General features: G+C 41.0%; 1 protein-coding gene across 1 annotated transcript in view; it reads left to right on the top strand.

Moving 5' to 3' along the window:
* LOC149235706 (short integuments 2, mitochondrial-like) overlaps positions 1 to 19,086 on the top strand; it is a 194,314-nt gene extending 175,228 nt beyond the window's left edge. Inside the window, exon 8 of the mRNA XM_089372169.1 lies at positions 18,450 to 19,086. Coding sequence (XP_089228295.1) covers positions 18,450 to 18,698 — 249 coding nt within the window. The 3' untranslated portion in view covers positions 18,699 to 19,086. The remainder of the gene's footprint in view (positions 1 to 18,449) is intronic.
* The last annotated feature ends 4,288 nt before the right edge of the window (positions 19,087 to 23,374 follow it).

Genomic DNA, 23,374 nt, shown 5'->3' with positions numbered 1-23,374 from the left:
ACTCAATCGGAAGGGTAGCCTCCAGCCCGTAAACCAATTGGAACGGGGTGAACCTGGTGGCATCCTTCACAGAAGTTCAGTAGGCCCATAAGGCGGAGAACAACATCAAGTGCCAGTTGGACTTGTGCATGCCAATGGTGCGTTGAAGCATCGTAACTAGAACTTTGTTGACGACTTCTACTTGGCCATTGGCCTGAGGATAGTATGGTGTCGAGCTATCATGCCGCAAGCCTAGCTGGGTTGTTAACTCAGTCATCATATGATTATGGAAATGTTTGCCGTGATCAGTGACGATAGCCTGAGGGACTCCGAACCGTGAGATAACATGATTAAATAAAAATTGCGCCGCTGTGTGACTGTCTTCAGATAGTGTAGGCATCGCCTCGGCCCATTTTGTGAAATAATCAACAGCAACGATGATATACCCATGCCCCCCGGCCGAGCGAGGGTTACAAGTCATATAATCAATGCCCCATTTGGCAAAAGGGCCGACGGTAATGACAGGGTGCAATGGAGTGGGAGGCGCGCGCATCTTCCGTTGGTAGATTTGGCACTCATGACAAGAGCGGATGGCAAGAATGCAATCCTTGAAGATGGAGGGCCAAAAGTAACCAGCACGGAGGATCTTCTGAGCAGTAGCATACCCGGACATGTGACCACCACAGGCGCCAGAATGGCAGTCATTTAGAACTCGTTCGACTTCCTCGAATGTTAAGCATCGGCGGAGAATAGAGTCGGCGCCGAGATGGTATAGGGTGTCCCCAATAATATGATAGGGTTGAGAATGATGGCGAATTCGTCGCCGAGCATCCTTGGACAAATCGGGATGAAAAGAGGACGTCTGAAGATAGACAATGATATCCCCATACCAAGGATCGAGGGTGCTAATTAAGAATAGAGTTTCATCCGGAATATGGTCCTCTAACCGAGAGGGCACGGTAAGAGATGGCAGAGAGCAAAGCAACTCAACAAAGACGAGGGACTTCTTAGACTTGGCAGTGGTGAACTCTTGGAGGATGACAATCCACTTTGAGTATTTGCCCCCCAGTAACTGACGTGACAGAATGTACATCATTGGGTTGCAATCAGAAACCACCGTCGTGGTGCGCAATAAAATATAGTGGCGGAAATGTTGGACGGCACAAACGGCGGCCAATGCCAACTTCTCGACATAAGCGTATCGAGTTTTCGTATCTAGTAAATTGCGGCTGAGATAGTAAACGACATGCTCAGTGCCATCATCATCATCTTGAACTAGAACCATGCCAATAGTGGTATCGGCAGCGGCTAAATACAGAGTGTAGTCACGATGATAATCAGGAGGACGCAACAACGGAGCAGAAACAAGGAGGGCCTTGAGGTGCTCAAATGACTCTTGTGCAGCGGCATCCCAAAGAAAAGGGGTATCCCGCTTTAATAACCGCGTATAGCCTTTGGCCACTTCGGCATAGTTCGGAATGAATCGTCGTAAAAAATTCGCTTTACCCTGCAAACTCTGCAATTGCTGCAAAGAAGCAGGGGGAGGGAGATTCAGGATGGCTTCGACTTTAAGGGGATCCAGACGGATACCCTCTCGGGAGACGATGAACCCGAGAAGTCTGCCTGACTCAACGCAGAAGACACACTTATGTGGATTAAGCTGGATACGATAGTGTCGACAGCGGAGGAAAATTTCACGAAGGTGAGCTGGATGGTCCTAGTGCTTTGCTGAATGAGCCGGCAGATCATCCAGGTAAGGCTGCACAATGTGTCGAATATCATGGAATGCATAAGACATTGCGCGCTGGAAGGTGGCACCGGCATTTTTTAAACCGAAGGGGAGCTTTTTATAAGCAAAAGTGCCCCACGGACAGATAAAGGCAGTCTTGTGTTGATCCGCAGGCGAAATATTAATCTGGTTATAACCAGAAAAGCCATCCATGAATGAGTACATTTCACTCCCGGCACACTCATCAATGAGCTGGTCAATGAAGGGTGTAGGGTAGTTATCTTTGGGACAGGCCCGATTAATATCACGATAATCAACACATACCCTGATAGTGCCTTGTTTTTTAGTCACAGGGACAATATTAGAGACCCAATCTGTGAGTGGGATGGGGTAAATAAAACTAGCCTTAAGAAGCTTTTCAACTTCCGCTTTAATAGTTGCAGCCTTTCGGGGGTGCACAGGGTGTAAATGCTGCCGAACAGGTTTAGCACCCGGATATGTAGGTATCTCATGCACCACGATGCTAGGATCGATGCTGGGCATCTCTTCGTAAGACCAAGCAAACACATCACGGAATTTGCGAAAAAGATCAGTATAAAGCTGAATCTCCTCCAGAGTACAAGTTACTCCAACATGGATGTGCTCGACAATCCCTGGTTTAACAGAGATGTCGATTGGCTGAGTTTGCGTGATGTTTCCCATGTTCCCTTCAGAAGACACTTGATGAACTTGGATGGGTGTCTGAAGGGGTTGGGATGGGAGACAAGGAGCAAACCGCTCAAGACAAGTAAGCATTTCTCGGTGGGCAGGGAGAAACGAGGAACGATGGTGATGATCGGACCAAGGGGGTTCCTTGAAAGACATGGTCTCAATAATGGCTTCATCAGAAGGAAAAATTTCCTTTAAAGGGTCCGAAGAAGTGGCATCTCCAAGCCAAGGGGATTGAACGTACGAGTCAAGAGCTCTGCTCGAAGGAGTAGATTCAGAGGAGGGAGCTGATGCGGAAACAATTTTGACGTAGTTGAGCTCGGCGGGACTCAACGGCATCTCATCGCCCCAGGATTCTATCTGATCAGCGGGGGGAAGAACCCAAGGATCAGAGCGAACAAAAATCATATTAATGGGAGCGACGTTGGGAGGCGGGAGTGAAAAAACACCCATAAGGGCAGGATCTTTAAAGAGTCCAGCTCCCACACTCTCACATGGAACGAAGGTATGCTCCACAAAAGGCACGTTGCCATCGGAAGAGGAGGCGAAGAAGGACAACTGGTCTACGGTGACGATCTTCGCCTGATGAGGAAAACGAATGACACGAAATAGAGATGAAGCCACGGCTCGCATGGCATATGTCCAGCTTCGTTCCAAAAGAAGGTTGTAAGTTAAATTAGCATCAACAACTTCAACCTGCACTTCGATCGTCTTCCCTTCCAAAGTAATAGGCAAGCGTTGGAGTATACCATAAAGAGGAGACTCTCTCCCATCAAAGGCTTCCAAGGTCGTAGGAGACTAGCTCAGAGTCAGAGAACCAATAGGCTTCCAACAAGCAACAAAGATTATGCAAGTAGAAGCGCCTTCATCAATGACGGTACGATGAATCGTTTTAGAATTGATGATGACCTGGATAAGGAAGGCAATTTGGTGAGGTAGTCTCGGTATATGGCTGTCTAAGTCAAAAGTAATCAAATCCGAGTCGATCGGGTCAATGCCACAGATGGCCGATATCAAGGACTTCCTCTGAGAGGGGCAGCTCTGGAGAACTTCTAAAGCAGACATAGCTGACGGAGCCTGGGCTAAGTCCTCAACGATGTTATAGTGCTGAGCAGCACGAGCATTAGGGTTGTAAGAAGACTTCCGGAGTACCCCTTTAGGAGGGGGTCGGATGGTCGCTTCAGTGCTACGTCTCTCGATATGGAGGGGACCAAAACTGGACGGAGGAGCGTTAGAGGGGACCTCAGGATCTTTCCCGGTAGGCGACGGATACTCTTTTGGCCGGGTACTAATGTGGACAAGAATCGTCCTAGCCATAAATACCTGAGAACCAAAGGGAGAAGAGGATTGAGATGGATCAGCCACCATTTGCGTTTGCTGCGAGGGAAAAGGCTCTTTGAGCACGGCAGGAGTCCCGGGGGCACCTTTCAACAAACGACTAACTTCAGACCGCCTCGGGCAGTCTTTGGTATAGTGATCCTCGTCACAGATAAGGCAAGGATACTTAGGCTTGCGCTTGGTACCTTCCTCGGGTGGAGGTTTAGGGGAATCCTGCTTCGGTTGATCAGCTTTATTCTTTCCTTTTCCCTTCTTCTTTCCTTTCGAGGCTTTGTCCGCTGTGGTGGACTGGACGACGTTAACCTCGGAAGTATTACCGGAATTGGATACAGCCTGAGAAGTGTTTTCATTCGGAGCATTCGACTTTTGCTTCCCAGGGTTCGCGGAAGATTTCTTAGAGGACGGATTAACAGAACCAATGACGCCGTCAACAGATGGTGTTGGCGGGGCTTTGGAAGTTCCGGGCCTCGGAGCATCAGGCAAATAATCATATAGTGTACCAGACTGGGAGTAAACCAAGTCAAGGTACTGAGCACGCGCAATAGCCTACTCTTCAGTTACACATGCCCCCATAGCAATGTCCCGCGCTATCGGACCGACAAATGAGGTCGTGAACTAGTCGGTCAGAAGCTGATCGGGAATCCAAAACTTAATCAAACGGCGACGCCGTCTCCATTCATGGATATGATCGGAGATATGCGTAGCCGTTGTTTGTTTTAAGGATGTCAGGAGATGTGTGCCCATCTCATATCGAATCAGCAACTGAAAATGAGTTAAAAATGCCATAGCCAACGAGTTAAAGTCCTGAAAAGATCCGCGAGCTAACTCAATATACCATTTAGCAGCAGAGCCAGTGAGGGTCTGTTGAAAAAGGCGGAGCCGGATTGAATCATCAAGCCACGAATTTGACAAACACCATAGATGATAAGTCATGACGTGGGCTTGGGGATCTTCTCCAGCTTTACTGTCAAACTTGGGACAATCACCGGGAATCTTAGTTGGAACCGATGGCCAATACGGATTATGAAGAATAGGATCATTTGTCAGTTTGGACACATCCGGTAACTCCAACGTTGCTAAAAAGGGTAATTGAGGGTTAAAGGACATCTGAGGCCGCGGGTAAGAGGTAGCACCAGAGTTCCAACCAGCTGCTTGTTGCCCCCATTGATTTTGTCTGGACGGATTTGGCCCAGAAGGGTTCTGTTCGTAGGGATTTTGTCCATAGGGGTTATAGCTGTAACTGGACAGTTGGCCCTGGATTTGCCCCCCAACATTCCATTGATTACCAACTTGGTCCGCAGGAGCAACATATGGTTGTTGGTAATTTTGATAAGGACTCACCTACAGTTGTTGATAATTTTGATACGGGGCAAATTGGGTTTGCCCTTGGGATTGCTAGAAACCATAAAGCGGCTGGACTCCGAACTGACCCTGGGAGCCAGGCTGCGTTTGATAAGCAGGTTGAGGTTGAGACCCAACCTGCATTTGAGGACTGGATTGGGTCTGGAGCCCAGACTGGGGCTGAAAACCAGGTGGAGCTTGAGAAGCAACAATCATTTGAGTGCCCGGTTGAGTAGGTCTAGATGGATGTCCTTGAGAGAACTGAGGCTGAGTCATCTGGCTAGAAGGTTGACCTAGTTGAGATTGAGGGTGACCCATTTGCCTAGAAGGTTGAGTTCGCTGAGTATTGGGTTGTCCTTGCACAATTGAGGGTTGTCCTGATTGGCCAGATGGCTGAGCAGACTGGACAGTTGGTTGGCCTGGTTGGATTTGAGGCTGACCAATTTGTCCAGATGGTTGACTAGACTGGACAGTGGGTTGGCCTTGCTGAACGTAAGGCTGACCAACTTGCCCAGAAGGGTAGCCTTGCTGGACACCAGGTTGGCCTTGTTGTATGTAAGGTTGTCTCAGATTACCAGAAGGTTGCCCGAAATAGGTAAAAGATGAACCACCAGAGGCCGAAGGTTGTCCCTGGAAGGGTTGTCCTTGTGGGCCTCCAGGTTGCCCTAGATAAGGTTGTCCGTAATACTGCTGTCCATTGGAGGGTTGTGCGTAAGACGACTGACCTTGATAGGGTGGTCCTTGAAAATTGGCAGGGGGTACTTGGCCACCATGATAAGCGGTGGTACCCCAAGCAACGGATAATGGAACCGAGACCTCAACTGCAGGTTGAGATGGCAAAGGTCCAGGGTAATAAATATGAGCTCCTCGAGAATCGTAATAATGATACGGATCTTGGGGATCCGAATTCTGAAGAGCTTGTAAATATTGATCGTATGCCCCCCTTCTGGAATGGAACCAGAAGAAGGTGGGGCATTTAGTGTAGGATCAACAACTCCGGATGTAGATGCCGATGGGCCACTATTCGCAGATCCGGATGAAGGTCCAACAATAGTGGTCACAACTGAGGATTCAGTGACGGCACTAACAATAGGGGCTGAAGAAGCCACACAAACAGTTGGAATAGTCGGAATTGAGGTGACAAACACATTGTGAATTTGAGGGTTAAAAGGCTCCGAAGTCGGAGTGACGGTACGAGACCACATGGAACTCGTAAGGGGAGTTTTAGAACCCATAATATCCTTCAAAGCCCTATAGCGTAAAGGCAATGTGACACCAAGAGGGGTGACACGGAAGGGTGAAGTTTCCGTTGGGATAGGAATTTCACCGCTCGTCACAAAGGATTCTTCACTCGTGACGGGGGATGTGTCATCCATGTCAGAAGAAGACATTGGGACCGAGACACTAGGAGAAGTAACGGGAATGTCTTCTTCGAAAGGCTCCCAAACGGGGTTCCAATGAATATCGTAAGACTTGTCTTCTGGGGTGCGAGAGTTAAGCGGTTGGATACTCGGAATAACAGGGAGAGTATCACTAACAATCGGTGCCTCAGGAGCAACAAAAGATGGAGACCCTTGGTCACTTGCAAAACTTAACGAGAAAGAACCCTACACAAGCTAAAACGCAAACAAGATCTAACAGGGTAAATGTGAACGTGGCCGAATAAATTTTAAGACACAGGAACAGAACTTGACCTTTTCATCTTTAAAGAGTTGAGAAAAGGACGAAAAGATGACTCTAGTCGCCTTCGAATATTTAATGAGCCTGAAGTGACAAGTGCTCAGATGGACCTTTTCTTTTAGGGAGTCCAAAAAGGAACGAAAGTGACTATTCTGGAGAACTAGGCAAAAGGTTTACCAAACAACCCGTGAAATTGCATATACACCTTGGCAGTCGTATGAAAACCAAGGACTTTCCGTACGGCAGTCAATCTTCCCGAATGCTGTGTTCGGTGCGTTACGGTTTGCAAGGTGGCAGACTCGACTTCCTAAGGATAAAGGATGATAACCTAGTGGGGTTTCCTAGCATATACTTGACGGTACATGGAAGCACAATTCCGTACTAGACCGCTATTGAGTCACAGAAGGAGGAATCACCCAACCTTGAGTGAAAACAATAGTGACTAGGTTTAACGACACCGGAGCACATCTCTAGCCTAGACCTCTAAATAGTGTGTGTTATGTTCCAATGCGTTGTTAGGTTTATTCAGTTCATTTTAGAGTTGATCTTGAATTATGTTTCAGTTTTCAGGTCTTACCATATGTATACAACAAATCTTAGGATGCAGCTACAATGAGCAAAATATCCTTTTACTTCAATGAAAACCTACCTACAGGAGGGTAGAGAGGTCATTCCCAAACCAAGGAAACCAAGATAAACAAAGACAGTCACTCAATGCATACAGAGATCAATTCCTAAAGTGCACGAGTACTACTAATGAGAGATTTTATCATTCGCTTCCCAATATGCAAACTTGAAATGCAAATTCACTTTCACTTTCGTATACTAAATGAATGCAATCTTTTGATTTTGATGTCTTTAAATCTAGAAGAAACAAATAAGCAAATAAGCAAGTATGGAAAAAGCTCGGTTGATCCAAACAATCGTGATCTATGTTTGGTAGTGAAAAGAAATTGAATCAATACCAAACACTGGTTCAATAATTGCCACTAAAAATCAACCAGAGACAAGCAATGGGGAAGGTTTAATCAAACCAACAAGAAAGTTGCAAACGAACCTTGGGCAACCAGCAACCAAGCCAATTGATTTCAAAAACTTAAAAGAACGAATTAGTTCACACGGGTAAAAAATGCAAGATTCATTCAATAAAGCCAACGAAAGGGTGCCTTAACCATAAACAGTCAAAAACAAGCTACTGAGCAAGAGGAAAAAGCCAGGGATCAACAGGATGGGTGAATTCAGGAGGCAGAATTGAAAAAATCAATTCTACAGGAATCGTCGCGAGTACAACACAAGCAACTAGCGCTGATCAGCAACTAACTGCAGCAACAGAGCGATGTCGTCGCGGAAGTACACGACTTTAACGCGACGTACCGATTTTCACAGTCGTCGCGACTGTGTGACGTTTTTCAGCGACGCACAGGATTTTACAAAGAGTGAACGCGACGTTAGTGCGACTGTTAAACTATTATCCGCGATGATGTTCAAAAACAATGGCAGGTGAACAAAAACTCCCAAACCAAAACCAGTCAATCCTTCAATCAAATAGAGGTATTTCCCAGATCAACCCAGGAAACTCAAAACACTGATAGTTAATCCCCAAACTTCAAGAGAGACCAAATCAAAATCAAAACAAGAGCAAACAAGAGAAAAACATAGGCCAAAATCTCCCCAGCGGAGTCGCCAACTTGTGATGCAGGAAAGTGTTCCCTCTGTGGATAGAGGCAACCCCTCTAGCCCTAAAGTGGGTCTAGTCACAGCAAGGACAGATCAACAATAGATTTCCTTAAACAGTCATAGTTGGAGGCTTACCTCAACCGGTGGTCGATGGAGTTCCATTGCGCTACTCTAGCTTTCGCTTCCTTCTCCTCAATGAGTGATAAACCTGAAACAATGCATAGGAAATACACCAAAGCACGTAACCGGAAAACAACATGATCTATTTACTCACAAAGTCAAGAAGTCATGAGCTATCAAGTAAATTACATACAAGACATAGGAAAACATCATTGATTGTATTAATAATGAAATAAGAGCAAGCTTACAACCAAAGTCTTGACGTCGCAAGCCTTCTTAGAGGGTCCAACCAGTGTATTTTTCAAGCATTCACTCTTTGAAGATGGATCTCCCAACATACAAAGTTCTCTCTCACTCATAAGTTTTAGCACAAGGTTAATGGCACTTCACAACCTTCCATAAGCTATCAAAAATCCCACACTTGTCACACCCACACCAGCTATCTAGCAAACTCACAAACACTAACAGCACTGCTCAATCCAAGAATTTACCAACTAGCTGATCATAGCAATGGTGAGTGTTTAAATAGGAGAAGGCGTCTCCATAAAAGGTGGAAGAGTGAGCTTATCCCTAACGAAGGTAGCACAAATGATGGAACTGCCATACCAGAGGAGGAAGGGCGATACAAACTATGCCAACAACCAGGTCTGGAGACATCCAGAAGGCTGACTGTTGGAACGAACTCGCCTAATCTGGATCATCGCGATCTTATAACTAATCTTTGGCGCTGACATCGCTAGTAGACAATGTAGCCAGTCAGACCGTCGCTAAAGATAGCAAGTAGCCTCGCGCTGGAGAATGAAATCGCACCGTCGCGGGAAACAGATGTACTTCCGCGCTGGAAGCACGGCCGAACTATTTACAACCGTTGTTCATCGCGTATATTAAGCCCAGAGTCGCGATGAGGCATAAAACTTAGGAAAAGTAGGTCACTTGGCAACATCAGACAACATTTGTTCAGTATGAGCATATTTCATTGGGACACATGACACAGCAGAAAGATTGGGGTGAAAGCAGTGACAAATTACTGTGTAACACTCCAAGTAGCTTGGTCAACAATAGAAGAATGCGGCCTGCCAAGGGAGTCAAAGTCAACCCAAAATTAGCTCGGTCAACCCAGTCAAAGTCTGTTGTAATTATGCGGTCAAACCAAAAAGTCAATGCAGCAGTCAACTTGGTCAAACAGTGCCCAAACTCCTTGAAAATCATGCCAAAGAATGCGGCCTGTAGAAATCAGAATTTTGCCCACAAAACCAAAGTCAACGCTAGTCAAATACTCTAAGTCAACGCTGGTCAACGCATGCCCTAATCTCTGAAATTTTCGGCCTCCAAAACTAGTCTAGAAATCTGTCCTCTTCCACGTGTGCGAAGTAGATGTTGAAGAATCAAGGGAAATTAGGTGCAGTGTGATTCTTCTTGACTTGATAACAATTTGTGGAGTCTTTTTACTTTGTCTTTTTAGCTTAATCTTCTTTTTCTTCTTATTAATGCATGTGTGCGTACTTCATCAAATTGCTAATAAAAACATAAGAACAGGGACACAAAGTGTTGGCTCTTTGCCAGGGTCAAAACCTCTCTTCTCTTGAGAGGAAAACCCTACGGTAAATTTCTCTTATTGAAGATTCTTATTGATCAATGCCAAACCCTAGACCCCTGGCTAGAATATCCTCCAAGAACAAGTCAAGTCCTTCCTCCTTCCTGCCCTTTGTTCCCTGACACTTAGTCTTCCTCCTCTCGGCACTTCGTCCTCCTTCCAACTGTTGTTGGATCTTGTTGCACTTTCTCTAGAAGAGATGCCTTTGATGAGACCCTTTCCTTATGATGATCCCTTCCTTCTTTTCACCAACCAACGAACTTGTATGACTGTAATGACAGCAGAGACAACCTCCTCCTTGCATGTGTGACTGTAATAGGCTTTTAGAACAACCCTATTACCTTCGCTTTTCTTCCTTGTTTCTTCGCTTGAGTGGGAGGCCCTTTAGGCCTATGTCTTTAGCCCAAATGATGAGATATGTTTGACTGTGAGTCTCTGCTGTTATGACTGCAGGCAACCTTCCTTTTTCCTCGCACGTGTGACTGCAGCTGCCCTAGAAACGATCCTCTTAGATTCGGTTGTGTACCCTTCTTCTTCGCTACAATTGGAGAACCCTTCTTCGTCCTTCGTTCACCCTTTTCTTGGCTTCTACCTTCACTGATTTCAGAGATGGATTGCGTTATCTTTACAGGAGTGGACAACCTCTATATATAGAGGACTGTCCCTCCTTTAGGCCAACTTGAGGCCGACTAGAGGACAGTAGGCCAACTTGACATATATAATTCAGTTTGCTTCTTTTGATGGTGCTACATGCTTGGAGGTGTCTTCTTTGACTCTAATACATAATTATACCTAGTGTAACATGTCCTTAAGGTCTTCAACATAATTCTTTTGACTCTTTGATCCACCTATAAAACTTTGACATGTGTTAGACCTATTTCAATGAGCAAGAAACTCATTGACAGATATTATAAAAATAATATTTATTTTCTTGAATAAATATAAATATAAAAAGTAAATTTATGAAGATCGAACCTAGTTACATTTCCTTCAACAGTAGAGAGCCTCCAAGTTGTATGAACCAATCAAGAGAGGAGAGAGAAGATGATGTGATGAGTTGAGATGATGTCCAAATGAGAGAAGGGTCACTTCTATTTATACACTTCGATGGGGGTGAGGAGACACATCCATTGGGCTTCATGAGCCTACATTTGACTGAGGTTGACCTTGACAATTTGTCCATGAGAAAGAATAAATTCAAAATTCCATTTCTGCTTGTTAGAATGAGATGATCTTTATATCAAAATTGTACCTCTCGAAAAGAGGAATCCAATGCAATAATCATCTCCATCATATGAGCTGTCCTAAGGTGGAAGTTGGCCCTAGTTGCCAATTTTAACAGTTTAGAGTGCAAGACGCATTGTTTGAAGACCTTCAAGTACTAAAGAAAGGTTGTAGCAACATAACACTGAAGCCCTATCCAAGATCCGTTGAGATAAAGACAATAATGGCTTTAATATGGTCATTGACTATCTTCTAGAGCTTGCAAAGGACAACATCATGATGAATAAGTAAGGCCACAGTTGAAAGAATGAATTTGGATCCTTGACTATAGTGATCAGTGGTTGCCCTAATCTGATCCACCTTCTTCTATGACCTGCAGTTGCCCTTACCACATGATTGATTGGGTCTTAGAGCAGTGTTATCGAACCTTTACATTGGCAAGTCATTCTGACTCTAAATCATTGTACTCTCTCTGCTGAACATTTGATGATGTATAATAAGAGGAATTGATCAAGGGTTTTCCCCGTCTTGGGGTTTTTTCCTTGGATTGAGCCATATCCATGTGTACTCTTGTCATGGCTTGTCTTCTGCATCTTTTGTCTATGTTCTTTCTTCAGTTACTGTCAACATAATAATGGCTTATGTGATTGCAATAAAATGATGAATTGGGCCTATATGACTCACTGAAGTAACGAACCTAAGCAAAGAACATGTTAACCTAAAAATTAACAACTATCAGCTCCCTCTTAATCCTAGACTCCTTACAGAAGGCTATAAGATCTTGTGAAGTATATTCTCCTCCATTATCAAATCTTAATATCTTGATTCTCCTTTTTGTAAGGTTCTCTACTTCAGCTTTGAATTTTTAAAATTTGGTAAAGACTTCATCTTTGGATATCATTAAGTAAACCCAAGTTTTCCTTGAATGGTCATTTATGAATGTGACATAGTATAGATGGCTTCCAAGAGATTTTAGAGTCATAAGACCACAAACATCATAATGGATAAGATCCAAGATCTCATTTGACCTTGAAGCACTGCTTCCAAATCATTTCTTGGTGTTCTTACCCAATGCATCCTTGCAACCTCCTTCATGATCTTCTTTCAATTCGGGGATGCCATTTACTATGGTGTTTAGGGTTGGAAGGATTTTGTAGTGGAGATGACCAAATCTTCTATGCCAAAGTTCACATGGGCTAACTTCAATGTGAACCAAAGCTTGAGCGAGGGGAGTTATCAATCTATAGAGTCTTCCTTCACGGATCCCAATCATTGTAGCATGTACTATGCTTGAGTTTTTATCCCATGCTACAACCTTTCCATCAATGAATGCAACTCTATCACCTTTTTCTTCTAAGCATGAAATGGAAAGTAAATTTTTGTGCAAACCTTGAACAAATAAGATATTTTTGAGATGAATGTTTCCTCCATTTTCCAACTCAATCGAAGTTGATCCAATTCCTCTCACAGGGTAGCTTTTATTATTACCAAGTTCTATGGAGTAAGAGGACTTCCCTTTTGATAATGTCTTCAATTGCTTATGTTGACCAGTCATATGCCTTGATGCTCCACTGTCAATCACCCAAATATTCTCGTCTTGAAATATGCTAGTGAGTGTTGAGAATAATCCTTCATCCTTTGTAAATGTCTTGGTCACTTTCTTCTTAGAGAAAAATAGGAGATCCCATACTTCTTTGATGCCCTTCTTGAGTTGACTTGCCACCTTTGAACATTTTAGGAACTTCTTCATTGTAGAGGAGATCTTCATTATGCCCTTAGCCAACCATAGGTCTTGTTCCATGTTGAGAAATCTATAGGGAAATAGTTAGGATGATTTCTCTTTTCTTGATCACTGCTTGTGATGTCTTTTTACTTTTTCTTACTTAGTAGCTTCTTCACTTATTATTATGTGTGTGTATCATCAAATACCTACCAAAACAAGATCAATAGTAGACAAGAACACAGAATGTAGGCTGCAAGCCAAGGCCAAAACCTTTCCACTTGAGAGGAAAACCTACAAATCTCTTCTCTTCTTATAGATTCTTCAATTGACAAATTCCAAGACCTCTAGACCAAGACCAATAACCTCCAAGACCAAGTCCAACGCTTCCAGATGATGTGCTTCCTTTGTCCACGTGAAACCCAATGAAATGTCTTCCAGTAGCACAACTTCGACCCCCAACTTCAAAATTTTGGCATCTACTGCAGGTCTAAAATATTTGTCCTTCCCAGCAGCAGTTGCTGCCACACGTGTGAGATTATTCTGGCTTCCCAAGGCTTCTTCATGCCTTCGCTTGGCTTTCTCATTCTTGTGGTGCTTGAGGATGACCTAATGTGACTTTCGCTGACTTGCTTTCTCTTCTTTCTTCAAGATTGAACCCGCAAAAGAAAAACCTAGTCCAACAGCAAAAACCCTAGCTTTCCTTCGTACGTGTGAGAAAAATACCCTAGAAACAAGTCGTCTTCGTCTTCTTCCTTCTTTGCTACCTTCTTGCTCTTCTTCTTCACTTGGATGAGTGAGTGAATGAATATCTTCCAAGGAGGTCGAGTTCCCTCCTTTATATAGGCTTCTAAAGGTGGAGATGGCTCCTCAAAGTAGGTCGACTTCCCAGCTGCCTGGCTGACTTGGGCTTGAAGGGTATTTTGACACTTATAATGACAAAAATAATTTTCTTTAGAAGTTACAATGTGCCCGATGGGGTCTTCAACTTATGACAATGACTCTTTTGACTTCTTGACCTAGGACAAAGCCTAGAAGCACTCAATGGGTGCTTGAACTATAAAATAAAAAACCTTGAGCATGAAACACATGCTCCAAAAATAATAATAATAATACTTTTTCTTTCATTCTACAATATACAAGAATCAAAAGTACATTTCATATTTATGAAGACCGAATCTAGTTACACATTTTTCAACAGAGAAGACATCCCATCATCATGTGTGAAAAGATGTGCAAAAGGATAGATCCAAGGAACAAGGAGTTAATCAACTAATTCATGGCATCAATACTTGTGCAAAGGTGGTTAAATGTCCTAACTTAATGAGAGGTGCATCCTAAAGGAATGATTTAAAGTTAGGCCTCCTTTGTAGATGTGCATGGTTCCATGGCCACCTCCTTTAAAGGAAGGTAGGCCTCCTTAATAGATGTGCAAAGGAGGTGGACATGGGACCATGTTGAACATGTCAAATAGAAAGGTGGTTATGCTGTCTGTCTTCATTACTTGGAATTAGTGGACACCTCATCTTTGTGGAGCGCTCTTCTTTGCGACGAAATCCACCATAAAATAATGATAAGTGCTCCACTGCTTAGTGCCTAGGTTAATCACATGCCTGGTCAATATTTCATCTGCTCCTTGTCTCTTATTCAATGTTTTATATCATGTGGGTATGCACTACTGAAAGGGGGTCTTGACTCTTGCTTGTTGGTGTTCTTTTTCATTGCTACAACCTTGACACCAACAGTTATACATTCTGACTGCTAGAAAACTTGCACTCGATAGGTGTTGATAGTGTTATGCTAGGGTGTTACAAGAAATGTGACCGCAAGTAATTGTCTCTCCAAGGCTATGTCAAGAAAGTGTTGAGAGCATTAATCTTACTATCCCTAGTTTGTCTGCAAGGTGTCATACACAATTTTAGTTTAGTCCAATTCGATTGAGTTCTAGTTGAGTTCTAGTTGAGTCCCAGTTAAGTTATTAATTACTGTTGTCTCATATGTAATCTATTTAGTTGTTTGAGAATATTAAGAAGGGAACTTTGCTCCACATTTTCAATCTTTAACATGGTATCAAACTTTCAAAGCGCAACATGCATAAGACTCTTTGAGAGAGCAACAAAGAATGCGTGAGCAAACTGACCACGCCCAAGAAAGCTAAGGAGAAGTTGCTATCTCTCTTGAAAGCTAAGAGGATCATTTAGTAAAAAAAATGCTGGCACAAAGTATATGTGGAAACATGGATGCAGATCCAAATTGTGGATTCGCAGCGAGATTGGTGAGCTCGAAGAAGCCGACTCTGGTAATGTAACATTTGATCTAACAATAGCAACCCATTCACATGAGAAGAGAGCATGAGAAGCACACCATTAAGAAAAGACCCCAGTAACACACCCTAGTAGTTGTACTAGCTGCATTATACGACAGACACTGATGGTTGACCGTTTTTCAGAACATCAATGCAATCTCTGTTCATCCATGGGAGTGTTAGCGCACAGAGTCAAGGCCAAGCATGTTCAAGGTTCCATTCCCATCCATCGTTCATTTCTCTCACGTGAAAGGTCCAAAGGTATTTATGCATGTGAAAAGCCAATTAATGGAATAAGGTGAAAAGTCGCATTCATAACGTGAAAGTCAATTAATGGCATAAGTTTTTGGAAAAAAAGGGGGTTTCCATCTTCATATATTAAGATGTTTTATAAAAGGGTTTATTTGAAGGCTTCGTTGTTCATATTTGGAAGTCTTATATAATTTTTTTTTAACATTAAAAAGTTTTATTTTGAAAGGGATGTTGTGACCAAAAAAAAAGGGGTGCATTGTTCATATTTTAAAGTTCTTTTTATTAAAAAAAAGGCTTTGTTTGAAAATATTTTTCCAAAAAGACATTATTAAAAATGAAAAAGGGTTTGTGAAAACATTACCCTTGTAGAGGTTTTTGTGAAGCCACTGCAAAGGCATTTTCATTGAAGGCAACTGCTAGGTCTGCAAATCGGTTTGCTTGTTGAGCCATAGTCAGCCAATGCTCAACAAATGGGAAAGGCCAAGGAGCCTGAGACAGTCAACGCAACAACAAGAGTTGTTTAAGGTCTATTTGAACGAGTTGGAAGACAAAATACAAAAGAATGCCAATGCATTGAAATGCATAGGTGACAACATTCTTCCCCTCATTGCAGATGCAAAGTCAGCCAAGGAGGCTTGGGAAACCCTTGAGAGGAGTTTTGGTCTAAGGGAGAGTAATCATGTTGAAGATGAAAAGCAAGGTGGATCTATAGCAACAGATCTATAGAAAGATAAAGACTTTGGTGAATCCCACTTGAAAGTGGATTGACAATTATGATTGTGAAGAATCTGTAGAAGCAACAGAGAAGGAGCACACAGATGCGCATGAATCCCACTGTGCTCAGCCACAAGTGGATGACGATTTAGTGAATGTAGTAATAGAGTTTGCTGATGATGGAGACACTGCCATTAGAGCAGCCAGCGGTATGGTTAATCCAGTAATTAAATTTGCTAATATTAGCTTTGATGAAGAACAATTAACCAGGGATGAGTGGTTACACATGATGCAATAGAAAATATCATAGATATGATGTTATTTGGTGAGAGAAGCCCACTTGGGTCTGAAAACCAAGTGGAAGACAACTTATTTGCAGTAGCAGAGGAAATGACAGAAACAGAAAAGGAAGTGCAAGAGTAGAAAGCTCTCATTGCAGAGCATAAAGAACAGAATCAATGTGATTTTGCAGATGTGTTTTAACTTCATTGATTTTGAATGTTCAGATGTTAGCAGTGACCAGAAAGAAGCAACAAATTTTGAAGAAGAATTAAAGTTCCTTGAAGCATGGCTTCCGACACCATGTTTTGATGAAGTCTGCATAAAAGTTGCAGCAATGAATGTTGAAGACAGCATGAACGATGAAAATGTTAATGAAATTTTCATGTATTGATGTCCCGAAGAGATAAAATTTTATTCTCATCTTATGTTGCAGCGAATTGATGATCAAAAGACTGATGATGAAGAGTAAACTATAGAAGAAGACATGTGACAACAATCCACATACAAGAAGATTTTTGAAGAAATAGAGGACATGCATGGACAGCCTGAAAAAACAATGGACCTGCTACACCAACAAATGAAGAAACTAAAGTTTGAAGCCTACAACAAAAAGACAAAGCTAAAGCAATTCAGAGGCTACAGGATCTGGAAGAAAAAAAAAAAAAGAAATCCAGCCTAGCTCATGTCAAAGTTTGAGTCAATTTTTTTTGTAAGCCTAGATGAGACTCAGATCAGCAGACAACTTAGTTTAAATTTTTGTAACAGTTGAGATTAGGAGGGGGTGTTGACTCTTGAGAGCATTAATCTCATTGTTCCTAGTTTGTTTGCTAGATGTCATAGACAGTTTTAGTTTAGTCAAGTTCGGTTGAGTTCTAGTTGAGTTCCAAAAAAAAATTATTTACCGCCGTGTCCTATGTGTCTCCCATGTAATCTATTTAGCTGTTTGAGAATATTGAGAAGGGCACTTTGCTCAACATTTTGAATCTTTAACAGAAACAAAAATTAGGATGGAGACACTTTCATGGGTGTTTCTTTGCTCATGACACCATTTTTGAAAAGCAACCATGAAAGAAAAAGAAGACAATTGTGATGTGGATGAACTTTGATTTATAACATTGATACATTGCATTCGAGTATATTACTCTTGAGTTTTCAAACCTATTTCTTGTGTGCATAATATGCATAATGCATGGGGTAGGGGAGACTTTCTTATATACTGAAATCCTGAAGTCTTTGTTTCTGGTTCTGTTGTCCTTTCTCATTTCCTTTCCAAGTTCTAGTTTCTGGTTACATAGGTGTAAGCTGTGCTATGATTGCCTGGCATTAGATGTTATCTGCTCATATTGCAACTGTTTTAGATTAGCCTTGTGGGCGTGCTTATAGAATGTATATCGGATTATATTACTAATGATTAGGTTCTACTGTTGAGTGATGATTTTTAGGTGACTATTAGTATTGTTACAATCTCTGTTCAATGGTCTTTGATCATTACAGAATTTGTGATATAAAGTAAATGTTGTATCAAGTCTGTAAGGTCTATGCGCCACACTCTCTTCTATAAATATACATGGATGACTAATCAACAATTGTAAGAGTAAATGAAAAGGATCGAGTTGATTCCTTGAATGATGAAGCATCTATCCTCTATTTTCAAGCACAACCAACAGTGCGTACACAACCTTTTTGTATATTATTTCATGATAGAAGTTTTGTTTTTGATGTGCGTTTTTGGTTTCCCTTAGTATAGTTTATCTGAAGGAGCTGGAATTGTTCTGTATGTGTGCAGGATCATGTAGTTGAAGTGCAGAAGGCTATATTTAGAACATTTTCGGAGTTCGAGGGTAATTTAGAAAATGAAGATGACCTTGAAGACCTAATTGAAAGTCAGTTCAATGCGTTGCAAAAAGCATTCAAAATTCCTGTTAATTCTGGTGAAGTTGGACGGAATAAAGTTTCCAAGAAGTTATTACAACTTTTCAGGACAGGCAAACTTGGTCATTATATATTAGATTCACTTCCAAAATGTGTATCATAAATATACGGCAGTCCTCAAGATGGTTGTTATCATTATTCACTGCGTTGCTGTTAGGAACACGAGGTAATTTACCCTGTACATGTCCATACTTCTCCAGGATAATTTCCTTGTTTGTGATATGCTCGTGATTTTATCATATGCTACATGGTATTTTGTGAAGAGATCCATGTCTCCTTTTCAGAAAGGCATTGCAATAGTCTTAGGTTCCTTGCATATGTGAGCATATCCACTAATGTTTGGATGCATCTTTTCAGAGCACCTTATATTGTTTAAGCATTACTCAAAAAGCAATATTCTTACAGGAAGAATTTTGACACCACTTTTTTCGCTCCGTGGACGGGTTTCTGAATATTGCAAAAGTTTTCTTCTATTAATGCAGTGATGAATACTCTTGCAGACTGAGTTCGTGATGAGAGATACAAACTGCTTTTACAGTGTTGCTACAGGATTAATTTTTTTTAAATTAGAAGAGTTCTTCTATACTCTGCACAATGACATGCACACTGAGTCTGCAGGAAGTGTAAACGGTACTGCCATATTGAAATCATTTTACAAGGAAAAAGTGCGATTAATCTATGTATTTAACCGTAGAGGTGACGGTGGTCACATATCAAGTGAATAAATTTTATAAGAATCTGCATGGCAGGGTTGTCAATTTTCAAACAATCTCGATTTCGCACATCTTAGATATAGACATGTTAATTTGAAATCTGTTAATTCCTCAAAGATAGCCATGTTGACATGCTTTAGTTTTGTTAACTCTCATTTGAGTTGCAAGGGAAATGACATTCGAAAGAACTTGTTTAAAACAGAACATCGCCCTGAGAAAGAGACGTCAATAATTTTTCTATAAAAGTGCATAAACATGCATATATTTATATTGAGTTCACTTTAATTATCTGGTTCTGGTCACTTAGGTAATATTGATTTCACTTTAAATTTCAGGTTCTGGTCACTTGGGTGATGCAGCAAAATTTATTCAATTATGAGTAATTAAAACTGCCTTTGTAGGTGATGTTGAAGGAAGGTTCAATTTGTGATCAAAATTTTAGTATAAGGTTATTTAATTTAGAGTTATATTCTTTTGGGCCTATTGACCACTGCCGGTCAACTACCCATGCGGTACACCCCCTCTTTTCTTGGCAGAAAGGGGTAGCACCTGATCGACGTGTCCGTGCCAGCCTGTAGTCATCAGCAGCGTGATCAATTTAATTGTAAACCCAGTCTGCATTTATGAATTGTAAATAATCTTAGCAGATATGAGTCGTTTATGTAAAATTGCCTAGGTGGACCTAACTTTTTAATGATAATCTACGCCCCGAAAGGTTTTTCGTCTCACCGATCCATGATCGGCAGAGTTTTCCTTCAGCCTGACCCCAAAGCCGGGATGGATTTTGTCATTCGAATTTTAGGAGAATCCTAGTATGTTAATCTGCTAGATTATAGTTGTGTCGCAGAACTGGGTGGTTTATGAGGGTCTATGATAAAGGGGTTTTCCCCCTTAAGATGTAAATTGTAAAAGTCATGATGTAATGTGTCTTGAGGGTTGGAAATTTTTTTAAATCCCCTCATGAGTCCTAAGTCCTAGGTCCTAGGTGATGTTTCCAAAGGCTCAGTTCGATGATCCATTTAAAAAAATAAATAAAATAATAAAATAATAAAATAAATAAAAATTAAAAAATAAAAAAAAATGAAATAAATAAAAAATTATAAAAAATTATAAAATAAAACAAAAACCCTAAATAATAAAATAATAATATTTTGAGTGAATGCATGCAAAATATTATTTTTAATAATAAGTTAACAATTTCGACGGATGAGATTAAGAGATGTCTTGATCCTCATCGACGGTCGAGATCATTTCAACATGGATCACTCGAACTAGCTGTTGGGATCATTTCCTTTAAATAGGGTGTTAGGGGTCATTTCAGATAATCGGATCTGTGAGTCTCATACTGAAGAAGCTCTCTTGTAATATGTTTCTGGTTAATAAAAGAAGACTTTGGGGTCCAAATCTAGCTGGTGTTACTCTCTGGAAATGCTGTGAGATTGTTTAAATTTTCTGCATATTTTATTTTTCAGCCATTAATAATAGCTTATTGTAGAGTATTGTGAGCACAGGTATCTTGTTCACTTGCTAGGGTTTAAGCGCTGTTAGGGTTTCTGAAGTAATGGCAGGTATCTCCATTACTTTTTGAGATTTAGCAGCATTTTTGCCCTCTTTACTGATGGTTGAAGTGAGCTGTGCAGGAAAACTCTTACTGAAGAAGATTGTCAGGCGTTAGGAGAAGCTCTCGGCTGAACCAACCAGCTCCCGCAAGCATTTTTTGCTGAGACCAGTTGGATTTGATCCTGGGTCTATCATTCAGTTTATTTTTCTAATTTGCATGAGAGATTTTCTGAAGTTCTTCACACTGAAAACTTGAAACTTTTATTCTTTAAAATATTTCTGTGCTTATTGCCGAATCTGGCTGTTAAAGGGGCCAAAATCTGTAAATTAATCAGCTTTTTTGGGGTTTTAATTTTTGCTCTATATACAGGTTTAAAATTAGGGTTTTATTCTTTTTTTTTCCTTTTTTATTTGTTTTGCAGCTGCTCAGCCAGCAAATCCAAGCCACAGGAAAATACCCAGCACTGAGCCAACTTGCAGTGAAAACACGCATTTAAAAATGCGGTGATCGTTTTCTTTCCATCCTTCGAATTGCATTAGAAGTCCGTGAAGCAAAGTCTGATCCAGCGAAAGGATAAATCGAAATTGTTCAATGAGTGAATAGCAAAGCCAATTTTAAATCAAAATTTATCAGCGCGGATTGCTCAAATGATTTGCCTAAACGCTGTCGTTTTCTGCCAAGAACTTGCGTATGACAAATCACTATCCATTCCACGCGTTTTTTCTCACCACAATCTGGTTGCTGGAGGCTGAATGCACGTGCTGAGGTCTTCCGGGCAAATCGTTTCATATATCAGTGCGTCGGCTGGATATTTTGCTCTTCAAAGCTGTCTATAGAAAGAATTGCTCTCTGCGACGACTTACCCAGGCGTGACTATAATTTTCCTCACGATTTTGCTGCGTATTCGGTTTGGCAAGGGATTAACAGTGTTTATAGTCCCATTTACAAACGCGCCGACAGAGGCGCTCAGCGTGAGAGGTTTCAAGCGAAGAGTGGCTGGCCACTGAAGCTTCGGATTAATCAGCCATTCAGGGTTACGATTCTGCCTTCTCAGTCGCCGTTTTGGCATAGCGTTGGCCTGTCAACACGCCAGCAAAAGACAAGAATCGAAAAATCTGTGCATGGGTAAGAGAACAGTAAGTCACATTTTGAGCTGTTAGAATGGTATACGAGCTTCATTTTTTCGATACAGCTAGGAATTACGCGTTGGTACAATGTCATTAGGGTTAATCCATATACGTTTCATCTTTTTGGTTTTTCGTTGTTTTAGTTCCAGCTTAACGATATATGATTAGCATAGTTTAGGATTTATTTATTAAATTTTAGTTTTAGGTTTATTTAATCTTTAGATTTAATCTAAAAATTCATAAAGCTTTTCGTAATTTTTTTTTTTTAGTTTTTCCTTTTAGTTAGAAATTTAGCTTTTATTTTTTTTATTTATGTTATAGTTTAGGAATTAAGCTTTATTTTAGCTTAGTTTAATAAATTTAGATTTTAGTTTATTTTAAATAGTTTCATTTTTTTTTAAGATTTTATTATAAAAAAAAATATATATATAAATAAAAAAATAAAAAGATTCATAGGTTGTAGGCTTAGTTTTAAATTTTTATAGTTAAGTTTTAGATTAAATTTAAATTTAGATTTTTTTAATTTTTTAGGTTTTGTTTAAAAATAAAAATTCATAAAAAAAAGGGCTTTAGAGTATTAGTTTTAGATTTAGATTTTAAATTTTGTTTTAGTATAGATATTTTTAGTTTTAAAGTTTTATTTTTGTTTAAAAAAAAAAAAAAAAAATTGCCAGATCCAGCTGTTTTCAAGAAATTATCATGCTGAGAATTCAAATTTATCGATGCGGAATGAATGTTTATCTGTACATGAATGATCATCTTTAAAAATTTTTAGCTGCATAAATGTGATATCTGGTTAGCGTTTAAAATCAAATCTTATCTTTTGAAGCTTTAATCGCTGGATCATCGTTTAAGCATCTTCTCTCGTTTTGGTTTTTCAATCAATATCTTTCGTCGTTCTAGCTTTCATGATAGGTGCTTGCTCTGCATGGTTTACATTGTTGCAGCATCTGATAATTAAACGATAAAAAATTTACTCCATAAGGCACTGGTCTTTTCATTTCTAAATCCATCTAGTGCTTATCATATCGTGTCTCCCAACCAGCTGGTCGACAGTTGGTCTTCGTCATATCATAGGGTCTACCCCCCTTAGCCGCGGGAGACAGGTTTAAACGGAGGGATCGGGGATCAGGGTGACAGCCCCCGGTCTGAGCGTTGTCGTGTCAATCTGCGCGACAACATTTTTTGGCGCCGTTGCCGGGGAAATTGTTTTCTCGGCATTTCAACGACAATCATCCTTCTCATTTCTTATCTTTTCATCTGGCCCGGCAACGCTAATATTTTTTGCGCCGTTGTCGGGGACAGAGTTTTTCTGTTCCTGGAGTTTCATCGACATTCATCTTCTCATCTTTCTCATCTCTCATTTGAGCTGGCAGAT

Source organism: Pinus tabuliformis, chromosome 8 (assembly GCF_031772625.1).
Source record: "Pinus tabuliformis cultivar Carrire ecotype Pingquan chromosome 8, CPIR1, whole genome shotgun sequence".
Classification (NCBI taxonomy): Eukaryota; Viridiplantae; Streptophyta; class Pinopsida; order Pinales; family Pinaceae; genus Pinus; species Pinus tabuliformis.
This window is presented reverse-complemented; position numbering and strand designations above follow the sequence as displayed.